The sequence below is a fragment of the Zeus faber genome (assembly GCF_960531495.2).
Source record: "Zeus faber genome assembly, chromosome: 19".
Lineage (NCBI taxonomy): Eukaryota > Metazoa > Chordata > Actinopteri > Zeiformes > Zeidae > Zeus > Zeus faber.
The window spans coordinates 26,562,421-26,584,855 of NC_137206.1; the positions used below are offsets into that span (position 1 = coordinate 26,562,421).

Here is a 22,435-nt window from a genome sequence, read left to right on the forward strand (position 1 = left end):
TTCCATAGATATAAGGTTTTTTTAACCCACCTCTTTTTTTGTTTTACCACTACTTAACTGTATGAATGAGAATGCATAAAAAATATAAAATATACGTCCTCCGAGAACGCACTGTTTGGCTCCCGTATTACTTCTGTTCCGATGTGGGCCGCGAACAATTTGAGATTTTCAAGTGGGCCACGAGTCCGTAAAGGTTGGGAACCGCTGTGCTAGATTATGATCGCTAAATCCAAAGGGAACAGATAGAGAGCTTTGGAGCAAAATTCCTGCGTGAGTGTAAATGCGATCACTGTGATTCCTGCACTGTTAGTGGTAGCTTGATTATTGACCTGAACCAGATTACTTGGGGTTACAGAAAGATTACAGAAATAAACTTCTCACTGGTTACAGTGAGAAGTTTATTTCTCAGCGGACATTTTGATGGAAGAAAATTAATGTTCAGGTCTCCCAGGAAAGAAATCTCTCAATTCTTGTCATACATTCGATTAAGGATTCCACCCAAATTGTCTAGATACTAACTGTCAGAACTTGGTGACCTAAAGCAGCATCCCAACAGCAAAGGCATTAAATTAGGCTGGTGAACCTGCAACCACAACATTTCAACAGCACTTGGCATTAAGTCCTCTCTGACCTTAACAGGAATGTGGCTCTGAATGTACTGTATATTGCAATTCTCCCTCCATTGATATCCCTGTCCCTTCTATAGATGTCCTATCCCTGTATTGTCACTGTAGCATCATCAACTGAGTCATCTAAGTGAGTCTGAGAGATGGCTACAACATAAATGTTGTCTGATGTTAGCAAGTTAATGATATCTTGAACATTGTTTCTAAGACTACATATGTGTCCCACCACAGCAAAAGCTGCCATCTTGCACATTTCTAAAATCACCAGGAGCAGCCAAATATGTTGAAAAAACTTTTCTGGAAGGAAAATTAGATTTTTACACAGTCATGTTCCTTTGTGTTTTTTTTTATCTCTCAACGTATTTTTGAAACTGATTTTAAATAGTACAAAAATGTTAAACCGTGGAGTTAAATATTCCCGTTAGATTACATGGGGAAACACGTCACTCACCGAGACGTTGAACAGCACTGAACAACGCCGATCGATCGTTTCCTTTAGAGCTACCGTCCAGGTGAAGATCATTCATCCATATTCCATGTGATGTAAAGTCACAATGTGAAACCCTTTTGATAGAATTCAACCTTTAAATCATACTACTTTTACACACACGGAGCCATTGTTGTGAAACGGCGAAGAAGAACCATTTGCGTCATGCACCTATTTCACTTCCATAAACAGACGGTTAAAGCGCAGCACGGGGGGGTTGTGACGTGTGTTGTTACGGTGACGATGAAATGGAATATTTTCAAGAGCCCCCGGAGGAGACCGACAATTCCGTTGTTGTTGTTACAACGGAAGAAGTCGATGACGTGATGAAGTATGTTGAGGTTGGTGACAGATTTTCAGATTTCAGATTTTCTGAGACTCATAATATTGATAGACATTTTTTTGTGTTGTCCGTACTTTTAAACTCCAAAATAATTGCACTTTTATAAAACATGTATATTCTTACCGTTAAATAAAAGCTTTTTTCAAAACAAAATTAGTTGTGTGTTGTTGAGCTGTTCGTGATTTGCACAAGTGACACATTGTTTGGAAGCTCTAAATCTCCACTTTTAAATTATGCAAAAATATTAAAAAAAAACTCAAAAGCCGCTAAATTACACTAAAGTATGCGGTGGGTCACATATATTAACATGGGCTATTTCTAGCCCTTTACTCTGAACTTTATCAGAGGTAGACATGATAGGGGAGAAGAACATACAAACAAACCGAAACGCAATACTAATCAACATTCAGTCAAGTGGGTGTGTGTGTGTACGTGTGCAAAGTCACAAACTGTTAGCTGTGGCTCTTTTCACTCTCTCATTCTTTTGGGAGGGAGGGTGGACAAAGATTCTATAGTATCGGATGTAATGTAATGTTCCCTTTACCTGTTTCAGCTTTCATTGCCTGGATGAGTAATTTACACCACTGTGGTACAGCCTTATTATAGTCCTCTTTGAGGAAGATGTTAGTTCTTTCAAGTTTATGGACTCTTTCCAGAACTGCCATCTTGTCATTGAATCCCAGGAATTTCCTCACCATTGGCCTGGGTCTGTCACCTGGGTTGGTTCCCATCCTTTGGTCATGCTCAACTTTGGTCCTCTTTTCATCCATCTGCAGCTTTACAGTGAGCTTCTCACGGACCTTGTCCTTGAATTCCTCCCAGCTCTCACGTGGGGAGTCAGGAATGCCTTCTATGATATGGTGTCAGTGCTGCACTCCTGCAAGATGTACCTGGAGTTGATAGATGTTGGAGATTTTGATATCCAGTCAGGGCTGTATGTCAGAGGCTTGGTAGACCAAGAATTCCACCAACTTGGACTACGGTCTGTGGCTACGCAGTCCCACATGCAGCAAGCTGCAGTGCACTGTGTGTTCTAACACCTTTCTGTCATAGCCACAATGAACTTTTTACAGCAATTTGTGCTACAGTAGCTCTTCTGTGGGATCCGACCAGACAGGCCTTGTGTGTCCATGACCCTGTCACTGGTTCACTGGTTGTCCTTCCTTGGACCACTTTTCGTAGCTACTAACCACTGCATACTGGAAACACCCCACAAGGCCTGCCGTTTTGGAAGGTCTCTGACCCGGTCGTCTAGCCATCGCAATTTGGCCCTTGTCAAAGTCACTAAGATCCGTACATTCGATTTTTTCTGCTTCCAAGACATCAACTTCATGAACTGACTGTTCACTTACTTACTGCCCTTGACAGGTACCATTGGAACAAGATGAGCAATGTTATGTAAACCACCACCAATGTAAACCACCACCTCTCAGTGGTTGTTTAAATGTTGTGGCTGATCAGTGTATGTACAGGGAAATGAGTCAGTTAGTCACTTTAAAAACAAGGGTAGTTATTGTGCATCTGTCAATGGTTGAATAATCCCAAATAGTGCCATTTATGCAGGTTGTGTGGGAAAGATTGTGTCTATTAATGTGCCAAAATTATGCTATGTTAAAAATCCTACCATCATATCACAGTACTATGAACAAACAGTCTCATATAAAGTCTCACTGGGTTTAATCTTAATGGAGTCAATTAAGACTAATTTTTAATGAAATGGGGATGTGGCCTGACCGAGGCCACTAAAGAGTAAAGGGACTGGAACAATTTGCAACCGTGGTAAGCGTCGAGGCTTCCATTAAAGCCAACCAATCCAAATGGATAATCACAAAAGAAAAATCTTTCCTCAGATTCGCCACAGCTAATCACCAACAACTATGTCATGCTCCAATTGGGGCTACTTTGAATGACTGACATAAGCGCTGATAAGACATGATGACACCTTCCAGATCCCTTGTTTCTCTCTCTCTCTCAACCTAAAAGATGCTTAAATGGCCTGACAATGAAACATGTATATTCTCAAGGCAGGATGCAGAAAATACTGCATATTGGAAGACTAACAAAGTTCAGAAAAGAGAGGTTTGGTTTATGAAAGTATTCTAGCTATCTACAGTAGGAGCCACTTGGAGAGGACAGCTGGAGCATGACAGAGCCTAGGCAGATTAGTGATTGGGCATTGCTGACCCATGCAAGAACGCCCCCAGGCTGCTGATTCTGATTTGTGGAAAAGCAGTTGCAATGCTTTATCTGTCCACCGGGGGGGAGCAGTGGTTCCAAATGTAAAGCAACACGTGTATACGGCATATTCCTGCATTTATTTAATGAAAAATATACATGTTTTGGAACAGAACATATGTTCTGTATATCTAATGCAATCAAAATATACATTTCTGATTTTAAAGAACGAATCGTTTTAAAGAACGAATTAATCTGTGTTTTTTGTAGATGTATTTAATTGAATAAAACAAATGAAAACACTGTGCGTAACTGTGTGTAACAGTTGTTATAATTGACCTAAAATAAATGTGAAATATTGCAACAAATTTTATCGCAATAGATAATGTATCGCAAAACATGACGTGCGTTTTCACGCTGCAGGAACTTTTTCATCATTCTGAGGACTTTTTGGAAGAACCGTCCCTTTTATTGTGTCCGCGCTGCAGGCACTACTGTGGGGATGATCGTAGTTCTTAGAACTCCGTTTTGAGCAACTCATTCAGCTCCTGCTCCAGGACAGGGACTGAACCTTCAGGGATAGATGTGCTGGTGATAGGACAAATAATAAAATAAAAATAGTATTTTTATTGTCAATGTGTTTATTCAATTTTACGAAGTGAATTGAATGAAACAGAAAATCACCGAGCAAGCGAACCGTGCTTTACGAAAGTGGGAACAAAGTTTTAAATAATGTGTTGTACCAGAGCAGCAATTGGTCCATGGATGGTGAGACATTGAACAAACTGAATGTCAGGAGTTATTATTATCTGATCTCCCATTCCATACTGAATCAATAAGGAAACAAAATTGCTTTAAAAACCCATTTATCGCAACAACTCTGTCAGCCTGGTGGAAATTCCTCAAACTCAGTGGTAACACTGTCTCCAAACAAATTCACACCAATCTGGCACAATCCAGATTTTCTAGTTAAAAACAGACCAATAATCTTTAGGTCTTGGAAAAGACAAGGAATCTCATCTGGAACATATTTTGGGAAACAATTCGCTTATATCCTTCCCAACCTTAACCCAAAAGGTTTAATATCGGTGGCCACTGCTTCCTTCAATTACAGTAGTCTATAAAAGTTCAAATCAAATTGACGACCAACATCCTACAATCACCTCCAATGATTGAACATCTCACTCATATCGGTCAATTGAAAAATCCCTTTTCCAGAATATACAAACTTTTATTAAAAACAGATGACACCTTATCTTTACCTACAATGGAATGGGAAAGAGACCTTGCTGTTCCCACCGATATCAACCTCTGGAAGCTTATTTGCAACCCCTTTTCTATGACCCGCAACTCCAAAATGCAACTCATCCAATATAAGATCTTGCACGGAGCCCATACCACCCAACACAAAATGTTCAAACTGGATTTTGTGGATGAAGACATTTGCTCTCACTGTTCCCTTGATACCAGAGATGATTACTTTCATGTCTTCTGGCTCTCCCCACCTATCCTAGCATTCCGGACTAACATCTCCAAGAAGCTTATGGGGAGTACCTGCAGCTGCAGTCCAGCCTTTCGGAACTCGTTGGTGATGGTGGATTTTTTCACAGCACTCCACGCTGTTAGGGTTCACTGACAGACATCAAAAAAAGATGCTTTTCGCATGAGGCCAGTTTTTGTGAATGACTTCTCACCACTTGTCATCCAAGCCTCCCACTCAACCCGGAGTGCAGCTTTAAATGCCCGATTCACACTGATGTCAAGCGGCTGCAAATACTTTGTTGTACCTCCAGGAATCACAGCTGGAATGGAGTTTGTTTTCTTGATCGCTGCTTTCACAGAATCTGTGATGTGGGCCCTCATGCTATCCAAAACAAGCAGTGCTTTTTTTTTCCGGTGAAAAAATCCTCCTGGGCGCTTGCCGTAGCACTCCGTTAACCATTCCTTCATTAGGCCTTCCATCATCCACCCTTTGGTGTTAACGTTGACCACTATGCCTTTCGGGAGTTGTTCTTTCGGCATAGTTATGCGCTTAAAAATCACCAGTGGTGGAAGTTTTTGTCCGGATTCCGTACATGCCAGAACGCAAGTGAAGTGTGTCCTCTCGTGACCTGTTGTTTTCAACAACACGGATGATGCGCCTGTCTTATTAACAGTCCTGGTCAGAGGCAGATCAAACGTCAAAGGTACTTCATCCATATTTATGATGTCGTCTGGTACGATGGAGTGTTCTTGTGTCTTTGTTAAAACGAATTTGTGGAAGTTTTCAACTTTTTCCTGATAGTCAGGGGGGAGTTGCTGACAGAGAGTGGTCCGTGCCCTGATGGACAGGTTTTTATGTCTCATAAATCTGAAACACCATGACGGCCCAGCTTTGAAATCTTCAATATTCATTTCGCGGGCGATTGTTTTAGCTTTCAGTCGGATCTGTACATTGGATACACCTCGGCCACCTGCTCTCTGTGTGTTCACCCAGTCCTCCAGGACATTTTCAAGTTCAGGCCACCTGCTTTTATGTCCTCTGAAAGCTTTTCTCGACTTTTGGCATTGCATGAGCTCTTCCCGCTGCCACCTCCAACGTCTCACCATAGATTCATTGATTCTAAGCTTGCGTGCAGCAGCGCGGTTTCCTTCCTGGATAGCAAGATCGATGGCCTTCAACTTAAAACTTGCATCATACGAACTTCTTCGTGTGGGTTCCATGATGAAGGGGCGAGGATTTGAAAATAATTACCAGTTGGTAAGTTATCGTCCGCGTTCTATCTGCTAAAGAAAAAGTAGCGTATTCTTCTTTGCATTGATTTTTCGTCTATCTTATTTTTGATTCTAATTCCGGTTAGAGCGCCCCTAGCGGTGGAAGAAAAATCTACAGAATAGCCGCACCTTTGTATAAGCCGCATGGTTCAAAACCTAGGAAAAAAGTAGCGGCTTATAGTCCGTAAAATACAGTAACTTTGTCATTTACATTTTTTAAATAAAAAACAGCTCCAATTTTTTAATTAAACAGCTGTGCAACATGTAGATTAAAATCAATCATTAAGACCTGTTCTCATTCATATGACAAAAAACATTTTTTTTGTAGACCATGTATAACCAGTATTGTTCACACACAAATAATAATAGTAAAATAACTTATTACCAGTGCGTGTGTGCCTCCCCTTTCTGAACCTGAGCCGGGGCACCTCCCGGCAAGGGAGGAACATAGGCCATCATTTACATAGTGGGGGAAACATTAACATTTGCCGGTGGCAGGAGACGGAAACTTACAAAACAACATGACATACTGTAAAACTGTAAAAGAAAAGTAACATCACCTAGCGAGACTCGGTTCCCTTCATTCCTACAAAAGAGCTGTTTAAAAGAATTGTTCAAGAGAAGTTCCTAATGAAGAGGGACACAGCCAAACCCAGGGGGTTATTTTCTGACTGGACACGATTGATTGATTGATTGATTGATTGATTGATTGATTGATTGATTGCACTCTTCACAAAAACATTTCTCTGTAGTTTTATGTTGTGTTTCTATTGAAAACCCTCGCATGGCCCTCCGCAGTTGGGGGGGAGAAAATAATAAATAAATAAATAAAATAGATCTCTCCTGCAAAAATAGAGAAATGCTGCACGGCTCCGTGCAGACCCCGCACGACTGACGTGGCCAGTGGAGCTGCAACAGTGGATTTAGTAGGAAGCAGCACTCACTGCACACCGCACTGCACCTGTACGCTGCGCCAATGCGTCCAGTGGACTTCTACCGTTATATTAATACCGCGGTTCACATGTGTGAATTGAACCATAGGGGGCGTAGCGAAGGGTTCAATAACAGAGTGTACCAGTGCATCCCTAGTTAATACTTATTATCAATTTGTCCAACTGACAGTTGCTATCATATATTTAAGTGTAGCTGTAGGCCTACAGTTAGAAATGGTTAAGTCTGGGTTTGAGGTTAGAGATGATCAAGTTAAGGTATTGATTGGTTTTGGTGATGATAAAGGCAGGGTTAGCATTCAGAAGGACAGTTACCAAAGCAGATTTAGGGAGTCCCCTGCATGCATAAAAGTTGGTACGTACAGTAAGTATGACAGTCAATTATTAACATTGGACTATCCAAATAAAGTGAATCCATCAAACAACAACAGCTGAGTCATTCAAAATCTCTGACCCTCCGCTTTGCAAGGTTGAAATTCTTTCACTTGTCCGATTTATTTCGTTCCGACATTGTGTCCGGAAGCTGCTGTCACTAAGATGGCATTATTGGAGCCTGTCTTAGAACTATAATTAAGTTAATGTTGGGTGTTTAAATATTCCCACTATCAATAAATCAAATTTATGTGCTCTTTGCAAATACTATTTCAAGGAAGGTTTCAACTCTCTTCCATTCAAAGGTGCAGCTGAGAAAACTACTCGCTTATCATGCTGTTGTACTAGAGAAGATGCCTTGGACAGAGCTCTCCCATTTTCTCTGGGTGATGAGACACCTACCCTTCGTCGGATTCAGTGTCAAGGTGGCTTTTCCCCAACAGGATCCGACACACAGAGGCTAACTCTTGCAGTGGGTCTTAATAAACGCGGTAACCTTGTTACACTCACCGGTACGGAGGTGTTCTTGACGGTGACGCTGGGGGTGGTGGCTCTCAGTGCTCCACTAACACCATGGTAATACCTGAAGCAGGTCTTTGTCTCTGCTATGGAGGGAAGAGGAACAAAATAATGGGGAGCTGAAGTAAACAAATAGTTTGAGTAAGAATGTCTGTGATCCCAGCAACTCCAGAGAAATGTCTCAAGCCAAATAGTAATGCTCCAACACTGAGTGACATGGAATTTGGAAATATTTGACTGTATATGTTCCTTACATCAATATAAGTGACAAAAGTGACTTCTGAGACTTCCCCAAACTGAGTTCCAAAAAACATACTTTTGACAAAAAAAGAAAGCAGGTGAGGTGACCAACTTGCTTCGGTGACGAACATGTAATGAAATGTTTCACAATAGCTTCTGTATCACTTGAAAAGGGCATAAAGGTTTAATTAAAAAAAAAAAAGGCTAGTTTAGTGGTGTTTGGCAGAGTAAAATATTCCAAAGCTGATTTTAAGTAATTTGAATATTATTGGTATTAGTGAGTAATTTTTTTCAAGCTAAATTATCTGCTAATAGGTTGCAAATTGTTTTATAATTATAAATGTATGAATTAATAATAATAATATGATTATATATATATATAATGTATAGTATTAAAATAAATAAATAATAATAATAATTTAAAAAATAATAAAATAATATTATTATATAATATAATAACAACAAAAATAATAATAATAATAATAATAATAATAATAATAATAATAAATATATCTGCAGGCAGCAATACACATTCCATGCGCATCCATGTGCAGGTCAATTCAGTAATGTTTTGTACATATTACAGTTTCCCCAAATTGTTGTTACAAAGGCTTCATTTCCTGCATTCTGGTCAATTTTAGTGCATATGAATCACAAACTAATGAGCCAACAACCACTAGTGCAATGTACATGTGAACCTCAAATAAAACCCAAGGTAGATATCAAGGAAGGAGACAACAAAAGGACTAACATTTAACCAATATTTATTAAAAAATAAATAACTAACGTAGTTACAAAATAGAAAATTCGGTTTCGGCGTCAGTTTATCTGTGGTAGGTGCAAGGTCAGGGACGGACTGGGACTAAAGAAATGGCCCTGGACTTATTTTTCTATCCAGACCAGCCTGCAACGCGAATACTCCACCACCCCCACTAGAGCAACACACATACAAACACACCATCCCTTGATACCACCACTTATAAGCATAATGGATGAATACTCTAGGCTACTCTAACACTAAAACAGATATTTTAGGGCAAAGGTTTGTTGCCAGCAGGCCACCACTGTGAGGATACCATGATAGATTCAGGCAGTTAGTGTGTCAAGGATGTTTATATTTGAACAGGCTGTACGATCTATGTATAATCAGGATGTATAATAATGGTTATTATTATTATTATTATTATTATTTTATTACGTTTAGAGTGGAGACCATCAACATCTGCTGTTCTCTATGAAAGGGATCTCTGAAAGAGATCTCTTAACCAATTATTTTCTAATCTAGTTCAAGACATTTTTTAAGCAAATATATCTTTATAAGCTTGTACCCACAATTTTGGGCCGTTCAATTTATCCCGAAAGAAAAACAAACATTGTTCATTTTCAAGACTTTCAGGCAGGATTAAGTTCTTTAGCCAAACAGCCCGAACAAGATATCACAGAGACTACAAGATACTACAAGATATACTTGCGGTAGGCAAATACTCACTGTACACACACACTCACACATACACAGCTTTAAAAATTGACTGTGGGAAGTCAGATTGTGTGTGTGGGAGGGCTCGTTTGTGTGTAGGAGAGATAAGAAGAAAAGCTTTGGGCGAGAGTTGGCACAGGCTGAGTTAGGAAGTCAATGTTAGTGATGGCAGAGGCAGATATTTCGACATGGCAATCAGGACACATGGACGTACACACACACACACATGCACATGCAAGAGGTAAGGCAGATCGGTACTTGTCTGTTAGTAGTAGTCAAACCTGGACTAGATTATAATAAAATGCCTAAACTTTACTTATTCTATTTGTGAAAACAGAAAAAGGTGGAATGCAGTTTATCTTTTTCACACTAACAGATCTAAATGATTGGAAAAATAAAAAAATAAAAACACACAGGATCTAAGCATCTTAACTGAGTATATAAATAGGTTAATACAGCATTATAAACATGTTATTATAGACCAGATTTAATTGCAAAAATCAAGGGGGCCTCTGCCCGGTTTCTCTATCAACTAAGGGGTCCTTGGGCTGAAAAAGGTTAAAGACCCCTGCCTTGCACTATTCTAGTATACTTACAGTCTGTGAAGTAGGAGCTGGCATCAATCTTCCAAACAATCTGTCCTTTGTGGGAACCATTGACCCCCCTGTTTTTATAATCCAGGAAGTTCTCAGAGAGAGGTTCGTCTGAGAACAAACATGAACACTGATGAACACACATGTGTATGATGTTATGTTACAGTTTACGTTACAACCAGATGTAGATTTATGATGTAATGTAATAATTTAAAGAAGAGACAGAGGATCCACATCAAAGTTAGAGTTATGATCCTATTTTTTTTTTTTTAAAGAGCCGGTTTCAAATTGTGTTTTAGCTGTTTATTAGTCGCACACATGTTTTACTCTTCCCCCTGACAGTTTTCCTGGATATTGCACACTTTTTTGATTTTCAATACTGTCTCTTTTTTTATGTTTTGGAGTATTCAAACCATATGGTGAGAATTCTACATTAAAATCATCTCCTGGTCGGGTCCAACTTATGTAACTTATAAATTCTGTGTCAAAGCAATGGCACTTCCACCTTACCCAAAACTAACCCTAACCTTAACCCTAACACTTTCAAATGGAAATGGTAAAATGTCTGTGCTGACTGGTAAACAGGCTAAACACTGGTATGGTCCTTTAATACATACAGTATATACAAAAAAATTGCAGTACATACTCACCATTTAAGTTAAATGTTATATATGCAGCCTCATTTTGCACACCACACTAACAGAACTTTATTATAGACAGATAGCCAGATGCTTTTTAGCAGACACAGATGTCTACATCAAATGCAGACATCTGTGTCTGTGTCAAACATATGCCATTGCAGCACATTTCCCTCAAATGTGCAATTTCTCATCTGGAGCTGCACAAACTCCCAAACAGCAGCACTTTTTGCACTAGCTAGAACAACCCTTACAAAAAAAATATACTTCCTAGAATTCCATAAGGATTCATATAGTATTGTATAGTATCATATAGTTAATACTGTGCTGTATTATCCCAAACACTACCTCACTTTATTCACATTCACATGCCACTTTAATGCACATACCTGTATATACATAAGCATATTCCCTCTATCTATTCCATTTTATTTCATTTTATTTTTATTGTATTTTATTCTACATATTTTTATTTTATTCTATAAGTATTCAACTTACTGTATTACGTTTTAGGAGTCAGTTAGTCGGTCTATTAGAAAGAAATTTTTTTTTTTTTCTTTTCCCAAGGACATATTGTGTGTTATCACGGGGTGCGTTGCATTACATTTCACTGCATATATGTATGAAAGTATGTATATGTATGTGACAAATAAAAATCTTGAATCTTGAATTAATCCTATAGTACAGTATAGTATGCACTAAGTATGCCTTTAACATCCTATTTGTTAGTGCTGCTGTACGAATACCTGTAGGAATCATTCAAATCATATTCATATCTGTCAGGAATCATTAATATGGGCTTCCCATGGCAGTCTATAATATATCCTATTTGAATTGGCCCAAAATAGCATAAGATTCCTCAGATACAAATGGAATTCGAAAGGATTTTTTTTTTTTGCAAATTTTTATTTTTTTGCACCGTTGTCCCTCAAAATAAGACCACAATCAATCCTATTGTCTTAATATCTATTAAACGACATCGATAGACCTTGATGAGAAACACATGCGCAAAGGTAGTTGCTTTAACTGTCTACATCACTACTCATGCTAATACAGAAACCTCCCCGTGGTGCAGCCTGGGAAACGCTGGCTGGTACAATCTGAGAAAAGCCAAGACTGTCGCTATCCACAAACCCGGAAAGGACCCATCATCACCAAAGAGCTACAGACCGATTTCTCTCCTCTGCATAACCTACAAGCTCTGTGAGAGGCTAATACTCCAACGCCTAACACCACTTATAGACTCCAAGCTCAATAAAGATCAAGCCAGTTTCCGTCCTGGCCGCTCCTGTGCTGGGCAGCTACTGAACCTCACCCAACACATTGAGGATGGTTTTGAGTGTAAACTCATCACCGGAGCAGCTTTCATAGACCTCACGGCTGCCTATGACACTGTCCAGCACCGCGCCATGAGCAGGAAACTTTTGGACATGACTGGCGACCTCGACCTCTGCCAAGTCATAAACGGCCTACCACAAGGCAATGTACTGGCCCCTCTCCTCTTCAACATCTACACCAACGACCAACCACTCCCCCCACAATGCCGCCGCTTCATCTATGCTGATGACCTCTGCATCACCACGCAACAAGAGAGCTTCCATAAAATCGAACCCGTCCTGGAAAGTGCCCTCCAAGAGATGTCCACCTACTACAATAATAACCACTTGAAACCCAACCCATCAAAAACCCAGCTATGCAGTTTCCATCTGAAAAACCGAGACGCAGGAAAATAACTGAGCATCTGATGGGATGGCCACAAACTCTTGAACCATCCCCATCCTGTGTACCTTGGAGTCACACTCGACAGGACACTCTCTTTCAAAACCCACCTTCAGAACACCAAAACCAAGGCCAACACCCGCAATAACATTCTGTGCAAACTGGTCAACTCAAAGTGGGGCGCTGATCCACCAATCATCCGTGCAACGGCCCTAGCCCTGTGCTTCTCCACAGCTGAGTATGCATGTTCAAGCTGGAGCCGCTCCCACCACACCAAACTGGTGGACACGCCCCTCAACGACACCTGCTGCATCATCACGGGCTGCATAAAGACAACGCCAGTCCTGTGCCTCTACGCACTAGCCGGCATTGCCCCCCCTCACATCAGACGGTCCACCATCGCCCAAGATGAGCGGAGAGCACAGGAGTCTGACATGAGGCACAGTTTCCTGCATACAGTCCCCCCTCTCCAGCCCACCAAAGAAACGGCACAGACCAAAATCTGGAGTGTTGAATGGCACCAACTCAACACCCGAGCCCAAGAATGGATGGAGAGAGGAATAACACCAACTGAATGCCTCGCCAGCAGACACGACCTCCCATGGCCAACCTGGAAGACCCTCAACATACTGCGGGTGGAGCAGGGGAGGTGCAAAGCACTGTTGAAGATATGGAACTACCACACAGAAGACACGTGTGGCTATGGAGCAGTACAGACAATGTCCCACCTGCTGGAATGTGACAACGCCCCCCAGTGCAGCCCCAAGAACCTGGCTGAACCAACTCCATCAGCTGTGTCCTGCGCCAGATACTGGCAGAATGACATCTAAGATTGCAAAGGACTCGAAGAAGAAGATCACTACTCATTTTGCTGAATTTGACAAATCTTAAAGCCATACTCCAGCCGTTATTTGCGAGGTGCAGTCATTATCAGCTTCAAGGGTGGTTGCCAGGTGCAAACTGCAATGCCACGTGAACTTTAAACCCTACAGCACAAACACATCAACCTTGACAGGGGCACACAGCTGACAATGACTGCACCCAGCAGGTGGATAAATGGCTTTTGTTTTGTTGCAACAGCCAGAAGGGCCCCGTCTGAGGAGCTAAGGCTGCTCACTGGCTCATATAGAGTCAACATATCTCTTATGTAGCTTGGAGTCAGACCCAGACGTGCTTTAAAAGTGCTCAGTAAAATCTTAAAATCGATTCTGAACCGGACAGGGAGCCAATGGAGAGAAGCCAGAATTGGGGTGATGTGATGTCGTATTTTGTAACCAGTAAGAAGCCTAGCTGCTGCGTTGAAGGCGAGAGAGTGGCTTTTAGTTGATGCCAGAAAGGAGGGGGTTAAAGTAGTGTAGTCGTGAGAAAATTAGGGCGTGGATTACTTTTTCCAGGTTGCTGTGTGATAGTATTGGTTTGATACTTGAAATGGTTCTTAGTTGGAGGAAGCAGAACTGGACATTTTCTTAAATTTGTTGTTCAAAGTTTAGGTCAGAGTCAAACAGTACTTCCAAGTTTCTTGCAACAGGTTTCACATTTGGAGAGAGAGTGCCAAGGCAACTCTGTCTCGAGAGTTGGTAGAATTTGGGGGAGTGAAAAATATGATTTCTGATTTTGAATTATTGAGTTGAAGAAATTTCTGTGCTATCCTACGGTTTATATTATTGAGACAATCTACAACAGCACCTAAGCTGTTTGGGTCACCAGGTCTCAGAGGAAGGTATATCTGTGTGTCTTCTGCGTAGCATTGAAAGGAGACATTGTGTCCTTGTATAATTTGGCCAAGAGGTAGCACATAGATTGAAAATTAAATTGGACCTAATATTGGAACCTTGCGATACACCGAAGGTAATTTGAGCTTAAGCAGATGAGTCGTTGCCTATGGAGACCGCCGAGGTTCTTTCAAAAGGGTAGGAAAAAAAAAAAACAGCCAAGTGCAGTGTCCTTGATGTCAACCCAGGTGTTAAGATGGTCAATTAAAATGGCGTGATCTACAGTGTCAAAGGCTGCAATTACAGTATATCTAAAATATTTAAGATTGCACTTTCCCCTGTTAGCTGCTAAAAGGACATTGTTGGTTACCTTGAGGAGGGCAGTTTCTGTACTATGTAAAGCTCAAAAACCAGATTGCAATTTCTCAAATAAATTATTATAACACATAAAAGCCAAAAGCTGGGTTGATACCACCTTCTCGAAAACCTTTGAAAGAAATGGAAGTTTAGAAATGGGCCTAAAATTTTTCAGAACAGAGGGATCAAGGTTAGGTTTCTTTAAAAGAGGATGGACCAAAGCATGTTTAAAAGCAGAAGGAAAAATACCTTTCTTCAGTGAGCTATTTATAATTGATAATATACTGGGTCCATTGTGTAATCACCTTTTTAAGAAATGTGGTGGGGATAATATCAAGGCTGCACGTGGTTGATTTCATGTGGGATAGAGTTTCAAGTAAAAATAATAGTTATTTTAGCAATTTTTAAACTGTGTCACTGTCAATGTCTCTACTGGCATCTATAACTTGGTCAGGGGGTGTAATTTGCTGGCTTATATTCTCGTTTTTTTTTCGCAAAAAAGTTTAAAAACTCCTCACACATCTCTGGTGAAGCCAGAGTAGTAAGATGGCAGTGGGAGGGAGTGATGACGTCTATTACCTTAAATAAAATTCTGGGGTTGGAATGGTTTGCAGCAATCAGGTTAGAGGAGAAAGCTGCTCGTTGCTTCTTTAACTGCTCTTTGATAATTGTGTGTCGTCTTACCAGATCTCAACTTAAAACAACTTGGAGCTTAGATTTGATATTTGCTCCTCAAAGTTATGTGAATCTTTGTAAGACAAAAGGCAAATGTAACAGGCAACTGGAATATCCCATTAAACACTATTTGCACTTTGGGCATAACTTTTAATTTCCTCCTTAATGAAGTGCCTTAATACTCAATTACGTGAATGATTAAACTAGTCGGATTTCAATTTGCTTTATTCCTTGCACATACAGCACTCCCAACAGATCCATGTTTCAAAAAGACTTCTGGGAAACATGCAGCAAAGGTCTATTGCTAAATGCTGATTGAGACCCTGATTCTTACACATGCAGGCAATAGTTGAAGTAAGAGTAAAGCTACAGATGTTAAGAATCATTGATTTAAAATATTTTAGAGATCACACCACAGGTTATTCATCTGTTTGTTTCTTCCGGAGTTTAAATTAACCCGAGTTTTCATGTTTCCCCGTAGCTGAACACTTCTCCCCAATCTCCCCAAAGACTAAATAAGGTTCAATGGTTAACAGCTCCAACAATTGATACAGTGCTGTATCAATTGTGTCGACTGTATCAATCATCTAAAAACATCAGTGACGTGTGCAAAACTCACCAATGAGGTATATCCCGATCCAGTCGTCACAGTCTACATCCTCCTTTATGTCCCATGCGATCACCAGCTCCTGTGATTGGCCAACGGTGTAAAGGGAGGAGCTGACGGTGAGGGTGGAGCGGCTCTCCGAAGAGACCAGGTTGGTGTAACTTGTGGACCACGGCAGGGCCCGTGCAAAAGTCTCCTGATCAAAGCCCCTGGGGCCGAAGCTGAGGCTAGCCACGTCCTGACAGCGCCACCGATGGCGGCTACTCCGTGAGGGAGAAGCCATGGCTGCCAGACCCGGGGACCTGTTGTGGTAAATGTTCTACAGAGGAGGGTTGAAAGAGTACAGCAGGAGAGCAGAGGAAGAGGCCTGTTTTTGCAGTTCCCTTCCATTTCACAGTTTCTCAGATCTTTAGTTGGTGCACTGATATGTGAGCCACGGCAGCGAAACCCGCATTTCTAAAGTCGCCATGAGCAACCAAATAAATTGAAAAAGCGCTCTAGAAGGAAAATAGATCTTTCCAGTTTCATGTTCCTTTGTGTTTTTTGTTTTTTTTTAATCTCTCAACTTATTTTCAAAACCAAGTTTGATTTATAAATAGTAGATAAATGTTAAACCGTCAAGTTAAATATTCCAGTTATAATACATAGGAAAACACAGTCCACTTACCAAGACACCGAATAGTGCAAACACCGATCGACCGTTTCCTTTAAAGCGACAATCCAGGTGAAGATCATTCCTCAATATTCCATGTGATGTGAAGTCACAATGTGAAACCATTTTGATAGAGTTCAACCTTTAAATCTTACTAGTTTTACACACACCTTGATACATTGTTGTGTAGGTGGCGTAACGCGCGAATAAGAAAAGCTGACGTCACTTCCGTAAACAGATGGTCAAAGCGCAGGACGATGAGCCTTCAGTTTCACTTGTCTGTGAAAAATTTAATTACCGTGTTGTTATTGATTACGAGAATTGGGTGGCGGAAGCTCTAAATCATATCGCGGACCTTAATCTAACCAGTCTGATAGATCCTAGTCAGTGTAATCAGCTGGACTACATTTTCCGCGATGATAAGTCAGTTCTTCGACAGCCGTGCCGAGAAGGACAGCGATGTTGGTATGGTATCGGCGTTATCCAAGACTTGGAGAACATTCAAACAGCGGATTTCAACCTGAATGTGACGATAAAATTGAATATTTTCAAGAACCACCGGAGGAGACAGACGACACGGCCGTTGTTGTTACAACGGAAGAAGTTTCTACACGAAGCGATTTTTACAGCATGGGGAAATACACTCTGAGAGCGAGGTCTACAACTACATGATCAAGAACTCCAAGAACACCTGTAAGCATCTTAACCTGTCTTTGGGTGGTCGTGTTCAACCTGCGAGCAACCACATCAAGATGAATTACAGTTTTGACTTCGCTCAGCAGGTTAGTACATGGTTCACAGAAGTGATGTAAACTTTGGCTATTCATCGTGGAGAGTGTTACACGAAAGGGGTTGAAAAAAGGCTACAGCAGAAATTAAATCTGGGTTGGTCAACTATTAACATTCCTAGGTGATTTGGCCTATTTGGCATACGCACATTTATATATTAAATGACACACTCGGGTTGATATACAGAGACTAATACTATTGACAGACTGCACATTCTGTTGTGTTGTCCGCACTTTTAAACTTCTAAATAATTCCACTTTTTTAAAACATGTATATTCCTACTGTTAAATAAGTTATTTATTTTAAAACAAAGATGTGTGTTGATGACGCTCTTCAACATTCTCTATACACACAAGAACAATGCAGAGATTGCCCCACTCAGCAGGGTGTCAAGTAGCCATGTGACTTTGTTGGTCCTCCAATTCATTTGCATTCTGGGAGCTGACTGAATGGGGGAGTGTTGGGGGAACGTTATGGGTGATTATCTCAGAAACACAGTTTGCCGCACACTCATCATTAACAAGTCATAGCTTTAAAAAAATTTGCTTGATTGGCACAAGTGACACCTTGTTTTGAAGCTCTGATTCTTGACTTTCAAATGCTGCAAAAAATAAAAAATAAAACGTCAAAAGTTACCAAATGTACCAAACATCCATGGTGGGTCACATATAATGCACAAGCAAGAACATATATTATAAATATATATATATATTGAGAACTTTTTATATTGCACGAACATATCAAAGAATCTCTCTTGTATTTTTTTAACTAACACAACCTTGATTCTGATTCCTTACAGCAATCTTGCACTTACCGTATATCTGGTTTCTGGAATTTAGAAACCGGTGTTCAGGCACTCAAATTCAAGGTTGCTCTAATGGTCGATGTATGCTTTGATTGTTACAGCCTCTCCTGTAAGTTGCTTTGTACAAAAGTGTCTGCTAAATGAGTATGTGTAAATGTAACGAAGACATAATGGGATTAATGCAGTAAAAACCCCAATGGTTTTTAGATGAGCTTTTCAATGCTTGCGAGGGGGTTGAGCAGCATAATATTAATAATAATATTTTTTTCTATTTTTATTTTTACAATGAACAAGGGGAAGACAATGCAGCGTCAAACTCAAACAATAAATAAAATATGACATGTAATTCTGTTATGTTGAATGTTAGTCTACAACCACAATCACATCTCTTAGATGCCAATTCACAATTTCAGACATTTTGTTTTTAAATAATAGACCATGGAAAACATGTAATCGTTCTTCCAAAGAATAAGCAAGTAAATAAATCTTGAAAGTTAGTAATATCTTTCAAATTAAAAAATGATATATGTAAAGCATATACTGTACAATATTAACCATTTAAACTGGCTTTTCTTAGCAAGTACCATAAGCAAAATAATTATGCTAAATGCATAGTAGATATTTTTTTTGACTGATTTCCAAATTACCATATTTGGACTGAAATATTTTGCAAATGTAATTTTACAAATATATTTTCATAAATGTGTAATGTAATGGTAATTTGTGGTAATTTCTAGGAAATTGTTAACCATCACCAACCAGTAAATCGTACACCAGCTAAAGTTTAAGTAAAGAAGAAATTACCAGTTAGCTCCATTTTTATCAGTTTATTGCAGAATGTGAAATGCAATAAATAAATTATATTCGGAACTATTTGCAAGACATGGCAGGGTAAATATCTGATCAAACACAGGATAAGTATCAATTTGGGGTATAAAAAAAAATTCTGTGCAAATTTTATAATGTTCATCTTTCCCTCAAGGGAATTGTCGAACCCATGAACTGAAGTGTTTACATTTCAATCGATCGGTAATCCAGTCATTTACACTGGAATAAATTGGTTTCAGCCTGGCACAAACAGAGCTCTAACATTTTAATGGATCAATGTTATGAACCCTGTAGGTCGGTTGTAATATAACAACATTCACACATAACTCTCTGTACATTTTATTTTGTATTAAATCTTCATTTACATTCTCAATGGGCCTCAATTGTGAATCCTAGCAATCCCATTGGATGGATAATGTGTTCATAGATCAGGGAATTTGGTCCTGAACTCACATTTTCCAACTTTCCTCTGAGCTCGCTTTACTTTATTTGGGCTTTACAGGGTTAATCAAGATCGCATATTTATAGATATGAAAAAGAGGAGAGAAAAAAAACAGGACTATAAAGGACAAAACTTTTGGAATCAAATAATAGAATCATAGAATTTATTTTGGTCAAAATATTGATGACAATCATGGATCCCCTCATTAGAGTAGAGTCTTTAGTATGTGTTGTAGGCCTGTGAGGTGATCATGGGTTCCCTCATCAATTCCTCATTATAGAGACATCAAAATAATCAAGTTAGTTTTTTTGTGTCACAGTTTGATGAAGGAAAGTTACAAAGCACTGAAGACAAAAAAAAACAAACAAAAAAAAAAACATGTGTATGTACTTGCGTTTGTCAGCTCATAGTGCTTGCCAGGTAGAAAATAAGAATGCGCCATTCTGATTTCCAGAGGCAGGATTAGAGCTATTCTACTATAAGTAAAAGCTGGAATTAAACCTGTCCAGAGGCAGGTTTATCTTTGGATAAAGGGATGTGGGCCTCCAGGTTTACAAGGTTGATCTGGTCTAAGACCAACACCAAGACCAAACAAAAGGAGCTGGTTAGTCCATTGTGAACCTTAGTCCAGGACTTTCTAGTCTAGAAGTAATTCATCTCAAATTTATCGACGTCTCCAAAAGGCGTTTTTAAATTCTGGAATAATTTAAGTAGGATTACCTTAGTCCTGACTGATATCAAACACTGTCTGCAAAATCAGCCCTACAACTTTTATCCTCTCACTTTAAGTCGATGTCGTAAATGTAATGAACGACTGAAACTGGCTCTCTTATCTCTCTCTCTTTCAATCCCTCTCTCACTAAAACCCCTTAAAGGGATAAGGTAAGCACTGAGATAATCGGCTTAGTTACGTTGTTGCAGTAGTGTAGTATAAATATTATAAAAGTATTTACATAAAAGAAAGACAAAATAAAATGCAGTAATAATGACAGTGAGTCACCTTGTCATGGGCCACAACAATAGAGTGTCATACTGAATGGCAAGATAGACACAGTGTTGTCAGACAAACACTGCAATGTAATACTAAGAGGTAAGGCAAAACAGTTATGCAATGCAATACTTCAAACATTAAAGTCACGAGTGGTAGATGATATAAACAGCAGTTTTCAATCTTTTTAAACTGGCCAAGTGTGTGGATTTATAGGTTCTAATCTTTGGCCTTTTCTTTTCAAAATGAGGGTTTTTGAACTATCACATTTTTTTTTTTTTTAATACTTAAAATAATTGTGAAATATCACAACAAATTTCTGCATCTGAGCCTTGCTGTCGGAGAAACGGTCCCCCATCACACCCCCCCACACACACCTAATAGATAACACTTTTATGCATACTGGAGACAATAAGGTATTTAACAAACGGAGACCACTCGGACCACAGCCTGATCCTCCTCCATACCCAGATCGGTCACTCCTCACTCCCTCGGCACCCTTCTGCTCCCCTCCTCACCAGGAACCAGACTACGCAGCCAAGATCTCGATGGCCACGTCAACGTCCAACCCACCCCAAACGCGATCAGGTAATCCTTTGAGTCTAACACCAAAATAAGCAGACTGGACTATAAGCGGTGCAGAACAGTATCCTATGATAGCAATGCCAAATCCAAACGCTTAGACAAGACAACCAGCCTCTAACAGTGTATGTTACAGGCCCTGGAATATGAATGATGTAAAAACAGGGGTCAGAAATTTGATAGCTAGCTATCGACTCAATGCTGTGGAATGTGAACAGGCACTAAGAGAAATCCTGCAGACAGATTGGTGTTTGGTAGCAGGACAGTGGAACCCCGTAGCTGTAAATGCGCCCGTCGCCTACGACCCAACACCAGAAGGAGTATACCAAGGCTTAGTGGAAGGACTGACCGGCAGAATTAAGAATAATTTTGCCAGCAGGGCAGACTACTCAAAAATCTGAGAAACTACACAAAACAAAGAGGAAGCGGTCAACCACTACTATGACCGCCTAAAGGTTATCTTTGATGCCAATAGTGGGCAGGTGGCGCCTGAACCTTATGAGAACAATGGGCCATATGCCCAAAAGTTAAATGGGTTAAGGCCCAACATCTCTGATTTTGTGAAAAATAACTTGGTGGGATGGAAAATGTGCGCTCTCGCTAACATTAAAACTTACGCAATGCATGCTGAAGAACGAGAAGCAAGCAAGAGACCGACAACTAAGGTATTTTTCCTAAAATATTCAAGTTGTAAGGAAGTCTACAATGATTGTTTGTGTGGTGCTTCTGCTTCTGTCATGTTCAGAGGCGACCAAAATACCAGAGGCAGAGCACGTGGAGGACGGTTCCGAGGCGGAGAGGGGAGAGGAGCAGCGGTAGGAGGCAACAGGAGGGATGACGGATGTTTCATCTGTGGAAAGAGGGATCACTGGGCCCGTGATTGCCCTCAAATGACGAATGGATCTCAGAATGGAGGAGGGGGAGGCAACCTGTATTGACGAGACACACCTGCCCGCACTGTAACACCACCACCACCAAAGGCTCGTCTGGTGACAACAGTGGCTGATGCATAGCGCTCTCCTTGACGTCTCCAACATCGTTGGCGGCCATAATTTCTGCTCAACGTGAATCGACTTTCATCAGAGAACAGCACTGGGGCCACTGG

The 22,435-nt window shown here is 40.2% G+C and overlaps 1 protein-coding gene across 1 annotated transcript in view; it reads right to left on the minus strand.

Moving 5' to 3' along the window:
* LOC307245067 (E3 ubiquitin-protein ligase HECW1-like) overlaps positions 1–16,698 on the minus strand; it is a gene marked incomplete at both ends in the record, with an annotated part of 146,899 nt that extends 130,201 nt beyond the window's left edge. The window contains 4 exons of the mRNA XM_080020476.1: positions 8,218–8,312; positions 10,540–10,647; positions 16,257–16,563; positions 16,693–16,698. Coding sequence (XP_079876602.1) covers positions 8,218–8,312; positions 10,540–10,647; positions 16,257–16,563; positions 16,693–16,698 — 516 coding nt within the window. The remainder of the gene's footprint in view (positions 1–8,217; positions 8,313–10,539; positions 10,648–16,256; positions 16,564–16,692) is intronic.
* Between the last annotated feature and the right edge of the window lie 5,737 nt (positions 16,699–22,435).